Raw genomic sequence first — 15040 nt, 5'->3', positions numbered from 1 at the left:
TGGTCCCTCCAACAGGCTCAAACACCACTAACCTCCTTTACCATGTGAAACAGGCCGGTCCCGACAACAGGCTCAAACACCACTAGCCTCCTTTACCATGTGAAACAGGTCGGTCCCTCCAACAGGCTCAAACACCACTAACCTCCTTTACCATGTGAAACAGGCTGGTCCCTCCAACAGGCTCAAACACCACTAACCTCCTTTACCATGTGGAACAGGCCGGTCCCGACAACAGGCTCAAACACCACTAACCTCCTTTACCATGTGAAACAGGCTGGTCCCTCCAACAGGCTCAAACACCACTAACCTCCTTTACCATGTGGAACAGGCCGGTCCCGACAACAGGCTCAAACACCACTAGCCTCCTTTACCATGTGAAACAGGCCGGTCCCGACAACAGGCTCAAACACCACTAACCTCCTTTACCATGTGAAACAGGCTGGTCCCGACAACAGGCTCAAACACCACTAACCTCCTTTACCATGTGGAACAGGCCGGTCCCTCCAACAGGCTCAAACACCACTAACCTCCTTTACCATGTGAAACAGGCTGGTCCCGACAACAGGCTCAAACACCACTAACCTCCTTTACCATGTGGAACAGGCTGGTCCCTCCAACAGGCTCAAACACCACTAGCCTCCTTTACCATGTGGAACAGTACGGTCCCGACAACAGGCTCAAACACCACTAACCTCCTTTACCATGTGGAACAGGACGGTCCCTCCAACAGGCTCAAACACCACTAGCCTCCTTTACCATGTGAAACAGGTCGGTCCCGACAACAGGCTCAAACACCACTAACCTCCTTTACCATGTGGAACAGGACGGTCCCTCCAACAGGCTCAAACACCACTAGCCTCCTTTACCATGTGGAACAGTACGGTCCCGACAACAGGCTCAAACACCACTAGCCTCCTTTACCATGTGGAACAGGCTGGTCCCTCCAACAGGCTCAAACACCACTAACCTCCTTTACCATGTGGAACAGTACGGTCCCGACAACAGGCTCAAACACCAATAACCTCCTTTACCATGTGAAACAGGCCGGTCCCGACAACAGGCTCAAACACCACTAACCTCCTTTACCATGTGGAACAGTACGGTCCCGACAACAGGCTCAAACACCACTAACCTCCTTTACCATGTGAAACAGGCCGGTCCCGACAACAGGCTCAAACACCACTAACCTCCTTTACCATGTGAAACAGGTCGGTCCCGACAACAGGCTCAAACACCACTAACCTCCTTTACCATGTGGAACAGGACGGTCCCTCCAACAGGCTCAAACACCACTAGCCTCCTTTACCATGTGAAACAGGTCGGTCCCGACAACAGGCTCAAACACCACTAACCTCCTTTACCATGTGGAACAGGACGGTCCCTCCAACAGGCTCAAACACCACTAGCCTCCTTTACCATGTGGAACAGTACGGTCCCGACAACAGGCTCAAACACCACTAGCCTCCTTTACCATGTGAAACAGGTCGGTCCCGACAACAGGCTCAAACACCACTAACCTCCTTTACCATGTGGAACAGGACGGTCCCTCCAACAGGCTCAAACACCACTAGCCTCCTTTACCATGTGGAACAGTACGGTCCCGACAACAGGCTCAAACACCACTAACCTCCTTTACCATGTGAAACAGGCCGGTCCCGACAACAGGCTCAAACACCACTAACCTCCTTTACCATGTGGAACAGGACGGTCCCTCCAACAGGCTCAAACACCACTAGCCTCCTTTACCATGTGGAACAGGTCGGTCCCGACAACAGGCTCAAACACCACTAACCTCCTTTACCATGTGAAACAGGCTGGTCCCTCCAACAGGCTCAAACACCACTAACCTCCTTTACCATGTGGAACAGGCCGGTCCCGACAACAGGCTCAAACACCACTAACCTCCTTTACCATGTGGAACAGGCTGGTCCCTCCAACAGGCTCAAACACCACTAGCCTCCTTTACCATGTGGAACAGTACGGTCCCGACAACAGGCTCAAACACCACTAACCTCCTTTACCATGTGGAACAGGACGGTCCCTCCAACAGGCTCAAACACCACTAGCCTCCTTTACCATGTGAAACAGGTCGGTCCCGACAACAGGCTCAAACACCACTAACCTCCTTTACCATGTGGAACAGGACGGTCCCTCCAACAGGCTCAAACACCACTAGCCTCCTTTACCATGTGGAACAGTACGGTCCCGACAACAGGCTCAAACACCACTAACCTCCTTTACCATGTGAAACAGGCCGGTCCCGACAACAGGCTCAAACACCACTAACCTCCTTTACCATGTGGAACAGGACGGTCCCTCCAACAGGCTCAAACACCACTAGCCTCCTTTACCATGTGAAACAGGCTGGTCCCTCCAACAGGCTCAAACACCACTAACCTCCTTTACCATGTGAAACAGGCCGGTCCCGACAACAGGCTCAAACACCACTAGCCTCCTTTACCATGTGAAACAGGTCGGTCCCTCCAACAGGCTCAAACACCACTAACCTCCTTTACCATGTGAAACAGGCTGGTCCCTCCAACAGGCTCAAACACCACTAACCTCCTTTACCATGTGGAACAGGCCGGTCCCGACAACAGGCTCAAACACCACTAACCTCCTTTACCATGTGAAACAGGCTGGTCCCTCCAACAGGCTCAAACACCACTAACCTCCTTTACCATGTGGAACAGGCCGGTCCCGACAACAGGCTCAAACACCACTAGCCTCCTTTACCATGTGAAACAGGCCGGTCCCGACAACAGGCTCAAACACCACTAACCTCCTTTACCATGTGAAACAGGCTGGTCCCTCCAACAGGCTCAAACACCACTAACCTCCTTTACCATGTGGAACAGGCCGGTCCCGACAACAGGCTCAAACACCACTAGCCTCCTTTACCATGTGAAACAGGCCGGTCCCGACAACAGGCTCAAACACCACTAACCTCTTTTACCACCTACGCAAGAATCATGTGAAACAGTACGGAGAGAGTCTACAGATGAGACCCAAAAAACTATTTCTAAATTGAATTTACAGAAAATGTGCTATATCGTGATGTGTATTGTTATCAGGATATGACATTTTGGCCATATCGTCCAGCCCTAATATACACAATACCATAAAACAATGTTACCAAATGACAGGGATTAACGGTACATTTACTACTGGTGATGGAATACCACGACTGAATACCACGACTCATCAAGGCAATGGATGGTTACTTTAATTAAAATATTTGAGATTCTTCTAACACTTTTCTGGTTACTACATGATTCCATGTGTGTTATTTCATAGTTTTGATGTCTTCACTATTATTCTACAATGTCAAAAACTGGAAAATTAAAACCCTTGAATGAGTAGCTGTTGCCAAACTTTGACTGGTACTGTATGTAATGGGGAATTGATAAAAAAAGAAAGATTCACACAATGAAACAATGAATGCATAAGATTTGGCAGGAAAGAGCCGAGTCATTCTGGAGAGCGACTCGCCTCTATCTTCGCCACACACCCCTCCCATTCTTGTCTAAACATTTAAAATTATACTCAACACACATTATCTTCATATTTGAGATGTTTTTCTACTGACAGCCACAACTCAGAGGCTCACTGCCACGGGCGTTGCCCACATTACGGGCTCCCCGAATAGGCATAGGCCTAGAAGCTTGTGATTTGAAACAATCAGATATTTTTGTCAAAATAAGCTAATGATAGCCTCCCGGGTGGCACAGTGGTTAAGGGTGCTGTACTGCAGCGCCAGCTGTGCCACCAGAGACTCTGGGTTCGCGCCCAGGCTCTGTCGTAACCGGCCGCGACCGAGAGGTGGGGCGACGCACAATTGGCCTAGCGTCGTCCGGGTTAGGCCGGTAGGGATATCCTTGTGTCATCGCGCACCAGCGACTCCTGTGGCGGGCCGGGCGCAGTGCGTGCTAACCAAGGTTGCCAGGTGCACGGTGTTTCCTCCGACACATTGGTGCAGCTGGCTTCCGGGTTGGATGCGCGCTGTGTTAAGAAGCAGTGCGGCTTGGTTGGGTTGTGAAAAAAAGGGGTAAAAAAAATAAATAAAAAATAAGTAGCCCGATACGGTGTCTTTAAAAAAAAAAAGTACAAAAATAAGCTAATGATCCTTGATCCCTCTGTGGCCAAGTAATGCTTTGAAGTATTTTGAATGATTACAGACATTTTATTACATGTTGGACCCACCACTATGCTGTTCTATTGGTTTTCAGATCAACTTTCTTTAGGTGTCAAGAAGCCAAGGCACCATCCTAGTCATAACCCATCCTAGTTGTTGCCTCTAGATTCCCCCTCGTTTCTAACAGACTTTCATCGGTCACGTATGGAACTGCTACCAGGTGACCTGTGTTTCCCAACTGCTACCAGGTGACCTGTGTTTCCCAACTGCTACCAGGTGACCTGTGTTTCCCAACTGCTACCAGGTGACCTGTGTTTCCCAACTGCTACCAGGTGACCTGTGTTTCCCAACTGCTACCAGGTGACCTGTGTTTCCCAACTGCTACCAGGTGACCTGTGTTTCCCAACAAATTGGATTTTGGCAAATGTTTGAGAATTATGTTTTATTGTCTGCTTCATTACAGGAGATGCCTGTTCTGTTAAGCTGCATTACCATAATATACATGTGATTTCTGTCATTCTGAGCACGGTGGGTGGATGCCTTACTGGACTACGCACCCAATGCATATGGATCCGGTAAATTTAAATCTTTCCATTCACGTTCTCCAGCGCCACATTTTCCTAACGGAAACCCTGGGTGGGTGTGTGTGTATGTATGTATGCATCTCCCTCTACTAACCCGTAGTGACTCCTGGAAGGAGGCAGCCTGGTACTGGGCATATTTGGCGATGGTGGTGTGAGCTCGGCCGCTCTCGCAGCGCCACATCTTCTTGGTACCACTCAGGTCCCAGTTCTCGTCAGCGGGCTGAGACAGCTGGGTACGACACTCAACCAGATGGTCTGGGTTAGCCTCCACTAGGGTCTTAGTAGAGAACAGACCCAGGTCTGAGAGAGGGGGAAAGAGGTAGGAGATGGTTATGAAAAAGAGAGCGAGAGAAAGAGTGAACAAGGGGTAGAAGCGGGCACTCACTCAAATAAAGGGCCTGGAAACCTGCTAATGCTCAAGCTGCATTGGGGCTTGCATAAGTGCAACATCAAAGTTAATGGTCGGCACCAAGGACTCCTTCATGGGGCATTTCTCAATTGAATTGGTTCAACTCCTGCGTCCTCTCTCGCCTCCTTTTGAAAAGGGTCAAAGGTAATTGAGGAGAGGCGGCAAAGAGAGGGAGGGTTTTAAAGCTCTTCGAAGGAATCAGGTAGGATACTTATAACCATTTACTCATTTTATTTTTACTAGGCAAGTCAGTTAAGAACAAATTTTTATTTACAATAAAGGCCTACCCCCAGCCAAACCCTAACCCGCTGGGCCCTACGGGACTCCCAATCACGGCCGGTCGTGATCAGTCTGGAATCGAACCAGGTTCTGTAGTGACGCCTCTAGCACTGAGAAGCAGTGCCTTAGACTGCTGCGCCACTCGGGAGCAGCAGTTGATGAAAGATGGCTATTGAGGTTGCTGGACTCATCCGTTCACCTACTAACAAATGAACATCTCCTCCACCACTTATCGGTTTCAAGGTCACTGGGGAGAGAGGGTGGTGGAAGGACTTTTACCCAAATGAGAAAAGGCAAAACCGGGTATTGTAATGACAGTCCTAACCAGCAGGTGGCAGTATAAATGGTAGACTCACCCAGTTTGAGCGCCCCGGCCAGCCCTCTGATGACGGTGACAGGGTTGGAGGGGTTTGTGCAGAACTGGTGCAGCGGAGGGAAGAAGGCATCCCTCTTATTCTCCAGCTGGGGATCAAATACACAATAACATTTTTAAAAAGGACATTCAATATTATTTCAATTGAAAATATATATCTCACGTCTTCAAAACACCACCTTTGAATGTTGAGTGTATATACATTTGCAAGATTCGCATCAGAATCACATTGACTAAAACATTCCCCTTTCATTATTATACTATGACGAAGTCTTTCTTCCATACTCACATAGATGCTTGGTGTGGGGGGGTTGAGTTTGTCCTTGGGCAGGACTGGGGAGGGAGGAGGGGGCAGGCGAGGAGGGGGACACTTATCCAGCAGTATACTGCTGCTAGACAAACCGTTCTTCCCCAGGTTTCTGAAAGAGAGAAAAACAGGGAAAGGAGAGACAAAGAGAGAGACAGACAAAGAGAGAAAAAGGTACATACAAGATTAGCCTCTTGATTTTACAGTATAATCTCTGCTCTGACAGTTCCCTCTACCAACAAATGCAATACTACAATGCAATACTCTTCCCAAAAGAGGGAGACCATCAAATTTCCTACAGCCCAATAAGAACTGGTACAGGGTCCCCCCAGTCTAACCTGCAGGCCTTGAGCACATCAGTGGAGGAGGGGTAGATGGACACGGAGGAAGAGGATGATGGGGGGGTGCGGGCATGGGGTGGCGTGGGTCTGCGACATGTGGCAGGGGGGTCCGCCTTCAACGGGCTCTGGGAGTCCTCGGAGATGCCCCCCTTGCCGTTGCCATTGACGACGGTGGCGGGTCCGGCTGATGATAATGTTGCGGTGGTGGTGGAGGGGCTGTTGAGGCCGTGCGGGCCCGTCGTCTGGCCGGGCTCGGTGGATTTGGGCGAGGGGGTTGCGGTGGACATTGCAGAGATGGGGGAGGAAGCGGCCGAGGAGACGGCCGGGTGGATGTTGTTGATCTTCTTGTGGGGGGCGGAGGTGGTGGGGTCGCCCCCCTTAGGATTGTCTGAGCTGTGGTGAGGGGACTGGTTGCTCGTCCCGCCGTCTCCCGCTGCCGACTGTACGTGATTGGATAAGCTTTCCGCCGCGGCAGTGCTATTGGCCGTTGTCGTCTCCCCAGGCCCCTTTGTTGCCGTGGCTGCGGGGCCGTTGCCGAGGGCCGTGCTCTCTTTGGTAGCAGGGGTGCCGGGTGCTCCACCTGAGGTAGCAGAGTGATGGGGAGAAGGGGGGGACGGGAGGTGGTTGAGAGCCTGTTGCCGCGGCGACGGGGCGGCGGAATGTCCAACCTGATTGTGGGGCGTCTGTGGGTGCGAGAGGGGGTGGGTTGATCCCCCAGAGGAGGAGAGAGACCCATCCCCATTAGGACCCGCCCAATGTGGAGCGGAACCCTTCTGAAGCCCCTGTAGAGAGAGGGGAGCAGGGAGGGAACCCCACTGTTAGATCAGAATAAGGACTATAGCTAAACAACATTCAGTAGGTCTAGTTCTCTCCTTACTAAGGAACATCTGAGATAACTAAGCAAGAATTAGCACAGAAAAGAATAGCAGTTCACTCAGAGCCTATATGAGCTTCACATAGACCTGAATAGAGTGAACAGGTAGAGTCCTACCTGAGTGGAGTTTAGGTGCAGGGCCCGGCGCGCTGTGTCCTGTGATTGGGTGCTTGTGCAGGTGTGAGGTAGTAGTGCGCCGGGCTGCAGGTAAGGCACGTCTCCGTTGGGTCCTGTGGCTGCCACCGGGTCATCATCATTATTATTATTGCCCACAGAAAGTGTGTCAGAGTGTCCGTGTGGTGTCCCGCCTGCCAGAGGCCCGTTGGCCAGTGGTCGAGGGGGGCAGGGAGGCCGCAACGAACCCTGAGGGGCCAGGTGGGGCCGGGAGAGGGGCAGGCTAGAGTGAGGGGGGGGAAGAGAGTTGGTAGCTGAGGGGCCGTTGGGGAGGGAGGGACGCAGCTGTCCAGATGCATTCTGTCTCATCTGTAGAACAACATAATCACAACATCGGGGTTTAGTCTAATTAACAACAGCACTTTCAGTGGATTAACATGAATTAGTCAATATATTACTCTACATTAGAATAATTAGAAGGGACATACAGTATACTGCTTGCAGGCCATCAGGTAAACATCTGGGGGTAATAAGTGTGTGTGTACCTGCTGCTGGTGCTGCTGCATTAGGTTGAGTTGTGCCTCCAGCTGCTCCAGCATCTGCAGCTGTAGGGGCTTCAGACTGGCCCGGTTACTCCTCAACTGGTCCAGGAGCTGGGAGCACCGAGGACGTACAGATTAGTGTGTGTATGTGTAGAGACGGAATCAGCAGGGGGACGCAGGGTGTGTAAAGTGTGTGTTTACCTGTAGTTTCTGTGGTGACAGGTACCAGTTGGGGACTGGCTGCTGTGCCGAGTTACTAGCCCAGGAATCTGGCTGGCTCTGCAAAAGGAGTGTTTGAGAGTTAGGAGTGAGAGATTCCTTATCTTCAGCCAAGCTAAAATATTTAAATGGATGCAAGTGGTATTGTAACATACTGCTTACACGATTTCCTATGCTACCTGATGTCTGTTCCACAAAAACACATCAGACCTCCATCTGAATATAGTGTAATATACCTTGGCTGGGCTGGAGGCCCTCCTCCTCTTGGCAGGGCTGGACTGGTCCTCCCCCTGGCCCATAGGGCCCACGTGTGGGGGCAGAGCCTGGCCCGATCCCCCTCCCTCCGAGCTGTGCTGGGGCTTACACGCCTACAGAGAGGGAGGGAAGGAGAAGGAGGAGGGAGAGTGAAGGGGTTGCAAGGGAGGGCAGTGAAGGGTGTTGAAAACATGATAGAAGGTAAAGCAGTGAGGTAAAGTGCACAGAAAGACAGGAGGGATGCAGGAGAAGAGAGAAAGGGAAAGGAAGGGGTAGATCACAGGCAGACAGGAGGGATGCAGGAGAAGAGAGAAAGGGACGGGAAGGGGTAGATCACAGGCAGACAGGAGGGATGCAGGAGAAGAGAGAAAGGGAAAGGAAGGGGTAGATCACAGGCAGACAGGAGGGATGCAGGAGAAGAGAGAAAGGGACAGGAAGGGGTAGATCACAGAAACACAGGAGGGATGCAGGAGAAGAGAGAAAGGGACAGGAAGGGGTAGATCACAGGCAGACAGGAGGGATGCAGGAGAAGAGAGAAAGAAAGGGGTAGATCACAGGCAGACAGGAGGGATGCAGGAGAAGAGAGAAAGGGACAGGAAGGGGTAGATCACAGAAACACAGGAGGGATGCAGGAGAAGAGAGAAAGGGACAGGAAGGGGTAGATCACAGGCAGACAGGAGGGATGCAGGAGAAGAGAGAAAGAAAGGGGTAGATCACAGGCAGACAGGAGGGATGCAGGAGAAGAGAGAAAGGGTCAGGAAGGGGTAGATCACAGAAACACAGGAGGGATGCAGGAGAAGAGAGAAAGGGACAGGAAGGGGTAGATCACAGGCAGAGATGGAGGGATAAAAGGAGAGCAAGAGAAGAGGGTCGCAGGGAAAATTAAAGGGCAGGTAGCAACGTGAAGGATGCAGAGGAAGTGACAGAATAAAGGGATAGGCAGTTAGAGAGGGAGAACAAAAGCAGGAGGGTGATGTCGGGACTTCAAAACACATACATATTTCTTCCCTGCAATTTTATTTTTTACAAACAATCTACAATGATACCCTGAAGATGACCGGTAGAGTGGAATTTCTCATCACAAACTGTCAACCCTTTCACGTTGACCCTTACCCTTATCGCCAACAAAGCCGCTTGGCCATACAAAGGCTTTGCCTGCTCATACCACAACGCTAAGCCCTTGGCAGTTGCAGCTCTTAAAACGAAATCATCAAAACGTTCAAAAAGACAACTCCAGGTGTGAATTGTCATCCTCCATTCCACATGAAAATGGATTTGTTGAAAATATGGGTTGTGGTCATAATCAGAACACCTGAAACCATGTCAACCTGTTTTTTTTATGAATACAAGTGAAAGAAAACAACCCTCTCCCGTCTCCTCCCCAAAACAAACATCTGAAGACGGCTTCGGTTTGTATAGTCTGATGCTGAGAATTATACTCAACGAACACACACACACAGGAACTAATGTTGTCTATAATGAAAGTGAATGAATGGTACTGCAACACTAGGGGGCATCGCTAGGTTTCAGAGGCAGCAAGGCACCTGATGACCTCAGGATGAATGAGAGGAAGAATGTCAACCTGGAACTATTCTACTGAGGCACAACCTCACCAATCACAACGACAATCAACTGACGTCTTGCCGCTATTCAACAATCGTTTCAGTGTGGAATAGCAAGTTGTTTTTTTTAGTCTGGTAAAAAAAATACATGAGTATTTAAATTTCATTGTATTTTTATATTGTGTAAATACACTGGATGTCACAATTAAAATGTATTATTTTTGAATGGAGAAATTAAATTAAACCAATTTAAAATGAACCAAATTGATCTTTGAGCTGTGAAGCCATGATAACAGATACTGATAGACAGTGGGTAGTGAGGTTGGCCTGTGGCTGTGTCAGGGAGATTGGGGAAGGGAGGAGGGGATTGGGATAGGCAACACCTCCCTTGATCCTGTCAGTCATAACAAAAGCCCTAAGCAGTCATAACAAGAAATTGTGGCAAATCACGTCATAACATTTGCATGTCATGTCTCAAGCCACAGTATGACTAGATCGCTGCCTTAACAAGCTGCACCTAAAAACCACACCAGGTACAGCTATATGAATGACTTACCAGGGGTTTTTCCAGTCACTGTAACTTTTCCAGATTGTGAGCATAACTTGGTTAAATTGGTTCTTATGACTGCTCTAGGGCATCGGTTACTCCACAGGAAGACTCATGGAGAAGCTCCAGGTGATGTGTTGCCCGTTGGCGGTGGGGGTGGTGTGTGTAGAGGGTTGTGTGTGGGGGTGTGGGGGTGTGGGGGGAGTGGTCTATCTGGTCTCACCTGCGGTGCAGTGTTCAGGCCACCCTGCCTGGAGGTTAGCTCTGCTGGGATTGGTAGACTCCAGGCCTCATCAATAAGAGGAAGCATTTTACTTTTACTCTGTAGACTAGTGACCTGGGGGTTACTCAACTGAGCCTATGGAATGGAAAACGTGTGAAAACAACATTTTAATGACTTAAAATGATCTTGCGATCAAAATGTTATTGTCTTGTTACGGTCGCTCTCATGTAGCCGGTTAGCTACTAGCTTGGCCTATCAGTGGCCCCATCTGTTACTGAGGATGGAATAACGGTATGTTTGCCCATTATGGTCTTTAGTAGAGTGGTCAACCAAACAGGGAAGTTGGGGGTCATATGTGCACTTTGAATGAATTTACACAACACAATCATTAAAACAAATGTCTTAATGCCAGGGAATTATGCTCAAATTACTGGTGACTGGAGAATGTTCCCTCATTCATACATACAGATGAATGCGGGGTAATGTTTTTACATCAAAATGGACAAGACATGGGGTATGGGACTGGAGGAGCCAGGTTCCACTGTGAACACACACAGATTTGCCTTCTGGCATTCAGAAAATGGTTTCCACAATCTGTAGTTCAGAATAGTAAAGTTTGAGTAGCCCAGCAGCTCAGATCATAGGTCTCTCCAGCAGTGGGATTCAAAGTGGGTCTTCAGACCTCTCCCACCCAGTCCAATCAACTCTTAGCCCCTGAACACCCATTTTAGTTCTGAAAGGATGGGAGCAAACATGGTGGTAACTCAACCTAGTCAACAAGAGGGCTAGATTAAACCATTCCCACTTTGCTGACACCTGTCCAAATTCTTTCAGATCTCCAACAGGTGAAAAAAGAAGCACCCAACCAGTGGTCAGTGAACTCAGGAGTATCCCCTCCCCTAACCATCTTAGCGGTAGGGAGCTAGGGGTTGATTTGGGACTGAACACCTCCCTCCCGAGTCTCTCCCCCTCTCCTCACCTGCAGGCATTTGATGCGTTGTGTGAGCGCAGTGGCGTTGGAGCAGGCCTTGCTGCGCATGGCGTTGATGTAGCACTTTATGGCGTCATGCGGCTGGCTGCAGGACTCGTAGAGTGTGCCCAGGTCCATCCAGGCAGCGGCGTGGCCGTGGTCCAGCTGCACTGCACAGATGTACGCCTGCAGAGCATCCATGGGCTGGTTCTGTTGCTGGTACAGAACACTAATGAAGAGAGGAAATGATTGAGGAGAGGGGGACAGGGAGAAAAAGGGATGGGGAGAGGGTGGAATATTGAAAAAGAGGCAGAGAAAGAGGGGTGGAGAGGTTAAATATAGAAAAAGAGGGGTAGAGAGGACAGACCGGTGAGTGGTAAAAAGAGTAGAGGACACAGTGTTAAGGGGTGGAAAAGGTTAAAGAGAGAGGAGTGGAAAGGGTGACAGAAAGAATGACAAAGGAGGGAGAGATGGGATGGTGAGAGGGAGAGGAGTGGGAGAGTGATAGCAGAGCAAAACAAAGACGGATCGAGAGAGAGAGAGAGAGAGAGAGAGAAGACGTACGGTCTAATGCCTACCCTATTGAACACCAAGTGTCTGCACTGGCTTCTGATTTGTCTATGGACTGCCTGTAGGAGACGAACGCATCCTGGACCTTGCCAATACTGGAGTAGCACCTGCCCAGGAAGTACCAGGACTGTCCCGAGTTGGGGTCTGCCTCCAGTGATTTCTGCAGACACTGGATGGCATAGCTGTCCTTGTTGGCTCGGTCTCCTAGCTGCTCCACCGTGTGGTGCATCCAGCCTAGTAGAGGGGGAGGGGAGAACACAGAACAATAGGTCAACATTTCCATCACTAGCCATTATCCCATCCATCCATTTATTCAGTGCCAGACCCAGTCTTTCTTTTCATCAGCTGTGTGTGGTCTTACCTAGCTGCTGCAGGGTAGTGGCCTTCACCTGTGCTGGGAGATTCTCTGTCTGCAGAAGGGTCTCGTACGCCTCCTTGGCAGCCCGGTATCTCTTCTGCAGAAAACGGGAGAACGAGAGCGAGGGAAGGAGAAAGAGAGAGGGAAAAAAGGAGGGTGAGAATAACAAATGACGTGCCATATTTGACAGATTAAGCAGTGTCCCTAGCCTGCACCGAGACATTTTACTCCCAACAGACTGCTGGATGTAATGACTCTGCTGCAGCCATGTCCTACTGACACAGCAGAACACTGACTGACCCACAGCTCTGCACTCCTGTGGTGCTACTGCAGTCAGTCAGCCAACATGGTCCGATTATTAAGAGCTGCTGCTTAAGCCAAAGCAGTGTGAAAGACGAATCACACGGGCATACGAGAGATAGGGACTCCTGTTACCATGGCAACCACACGGAACTGGCCGAGAGGGAAACCAATCCATTTTATATGATGCGTGGTCATTTGATCACAACACAAGGCTCTCTCGGCTCAATTAGCCTAGCTGATAAAACGCTAGCTAGCATAGAATAGTTGTATAGTTAATATTTTAGGGTAAGTAACTTATTCTTGAACAGCGTTGTTGAATACTTACTGAAACGGGAAGCACGTAGCTACAGTACAAACACAATTCAATGAGATAAGAAGAAAAGGACAAGGCTTACCTGAATCTCATACAAATGGGCGATGTGGAACTGAACTGAGGAAGAGAAGGACAACAAAAAAATACAAATTGTTGGCTACTTCAGAAAAAAACTCCAACATTCAGCATCAAAATTCTGGTCAAAATGGAACGACTCCAGTAAAAACAGAAATGATTGCAGTTAATCCACTGTGTTGAACAGATGAGCTGCTAGGCTGTCTCCTCCAGTGGCAGCAGGTTGACTTGTCTGTAGAGCAGTACTGTGTGTCTCTGAGCAGAGTGAATGAGCCCAACCAGACTGATACACAGAGGTGAGACTGCCCTTGATGTGTGAGAAAGACCGAGAGAGGATGTGTGTGTGTAACAGAGATAGAAAGGACGCGTGTGAGAGAGAGAAAGAGAGGGAGGATATGTGTGTTTGTCCCTGTGCCTGATTGGAAACACTCCAGCGGGACGGGAATTGGGGGTCTCCTAGGTAACAGGTTCCAGGCGATAGGAGCCAGTAGAGGGGGAGAAAGCCAAATGAAATAACAATAATATCATGCAGTGTAATGTTTTCGGTATGCTAGATAAACCCTACCACGCCACCTCCTTTCACTCTGATCAAATACATTGTTACAGTTGTTGGGTTAGCTACAGTGCATTCTGAAAGTATTCACACCCCTTGACTTTTTCCACATTTTGTTGCATTACAGCCCAAATTTAAAATAGATTAAATTGAGATGCGTTGTCACTGGCCTACACGTCACATGGCAACAGGTAGCCTAGTGGTTAGAGCATTGGACTAGGAACCGAAAGGTTGCAAGATCGAATCCCGAGCTGACAAGGTAAAAATCTGTCGTTCCGCCCCTGAATAAAGCAGTTAACCCACTGTTCCTAGACTGTCATTGAAAATAAGAATTTGTTCTTAACTGACTTGCCTAGTTAAAAGGTAAAAAAAATAAAATAATAATATTTTTTTCTCCCACCTTTATTTAACCAGGTAGGCTAGTTGAGAACAAGTTCTCATTTACAACTGCAACCTGGCCAAGATAAAGCATAGCAGTGTGAACAGACAACACAGAGTTATGAGGCAACTTAGCAATTAGGATTCGTTATCAGTAGGGATGCACGATATATCAGTGAACATATCGAAATCGGATGATATTAGCTAAAAATTTCAACGTCGGTATCAGCCCGATGTCTAGTTTAACGCCGATGTGCAAAACCGATGTCAACGCTGACGTGCATACCTATATAATGTAGGTAGATGACGTAATGACGCCAAGTAAAATTTTGCACAACACACGCAACACAGCATTCCTAACCTAGCCCACCATGTCTGCTGTGTGGATCGAGCAGTCATTTGAAAGAGAAAGAATATTTCAGCGAGACAACTCGAGGTGAAATCCATTAACGCCAAGATAATGGAATTCATTGCCCAAAGCTAACGTTATAAGCAGCCAGCTAGAATAATCTGCCTTTTGAAGCTCGACCAGATCGGTTTGTGTTGTTAAGCTAGCCACAATAAGGATTAGGCACAATAGCGTAATTTGCAGTTTGCCTTCAAAATAAAAGTACCTCTTTGAAAGTGATGTTGAAGGTTAAAATTGGTGGAATCATGACATTTATACTAGATAATGTTAAACAAGGTTGGAATGTGAAGCAATGAAATGCATTAGTCTACTCTGACGCCAACAGAACACAACTGTGAAGAGTTTAC

The 15040-nt window shown here is 48.8% G+C and overlaps 1 protein-coding gene across 2 annotated transcripts in view; it reads right to left on the bottom strand.

Moving 5' to 3' along the window:
* Positions 1–15040, bottom strand: part of LOC110528830 (lysine-specific demethylase 6A) — a 91216-nt gene that overhangs the window by 45042 nt on the left and 31134 nt on the right. The window contains exons 8-20 of one of the 2 annotated variants that reach the window (XM_021610962.2): positions 13361–13395; positions 12666–12759; positions 12313–12538; positions 11744–11963; positions 10765–10899; positions 8414–8545; positions 8160–8237; positions 7962–8069; positions 7420–7785; positions 6426–7210; positions 6070–6199; positions 5764–5869; positions 4814–5019 (exon numbers count right to left, since the gene is read on the bottom strand). In XM_021610962.2, the coding sequence (XP_021466637.2) occupies positions 4814–5019; positions 5764–5869; positions 6070–6199; positions 6426–7210; positions 7420–7785; positions 7962–8069; positions 8160–8237; positions 8414–8545; positions 10765–10899; positions 11744–11963; positions 12313–12538; positions 12666–12759; positions 13361–13395 (2621 nt within the window). The remainder of the gene's footprint in view (positions 1–4813; positions 5020–5763; positions 5870–6069; positions 6200–6425; positions 7211–7419; positions 7786–7961; positions 8070–8159; positions 8238–8413; positions 8546–10764; positions 10900–11743; positions 11964–12312; positions 12539–12665; positions 12760–13360; positions 13396–15040) is intronic. The other variant, XM_021610963.2, reaches the window with a different exon arrangement.

The sequence above is a fragment of the Oncorhynchus mykiss genome, chromosome 7, assembly GCF_013265735.2.
Source record: "Oncorhynchus mykiss isolate Arlee chromosome 7, USDA_OmykA_1.1, whole genome shotgun sequence".
NCBI classification, from domain to species: Eukaryota; Metazoa; Chordata; class Actinopteri; order Salmoniformes; family Salmonidae; genus Oncorhynchus; species Oncorhynchus mykiss.
This window is presented reverse-complemented; position numbering and strand designations above follow the sequence as displayed.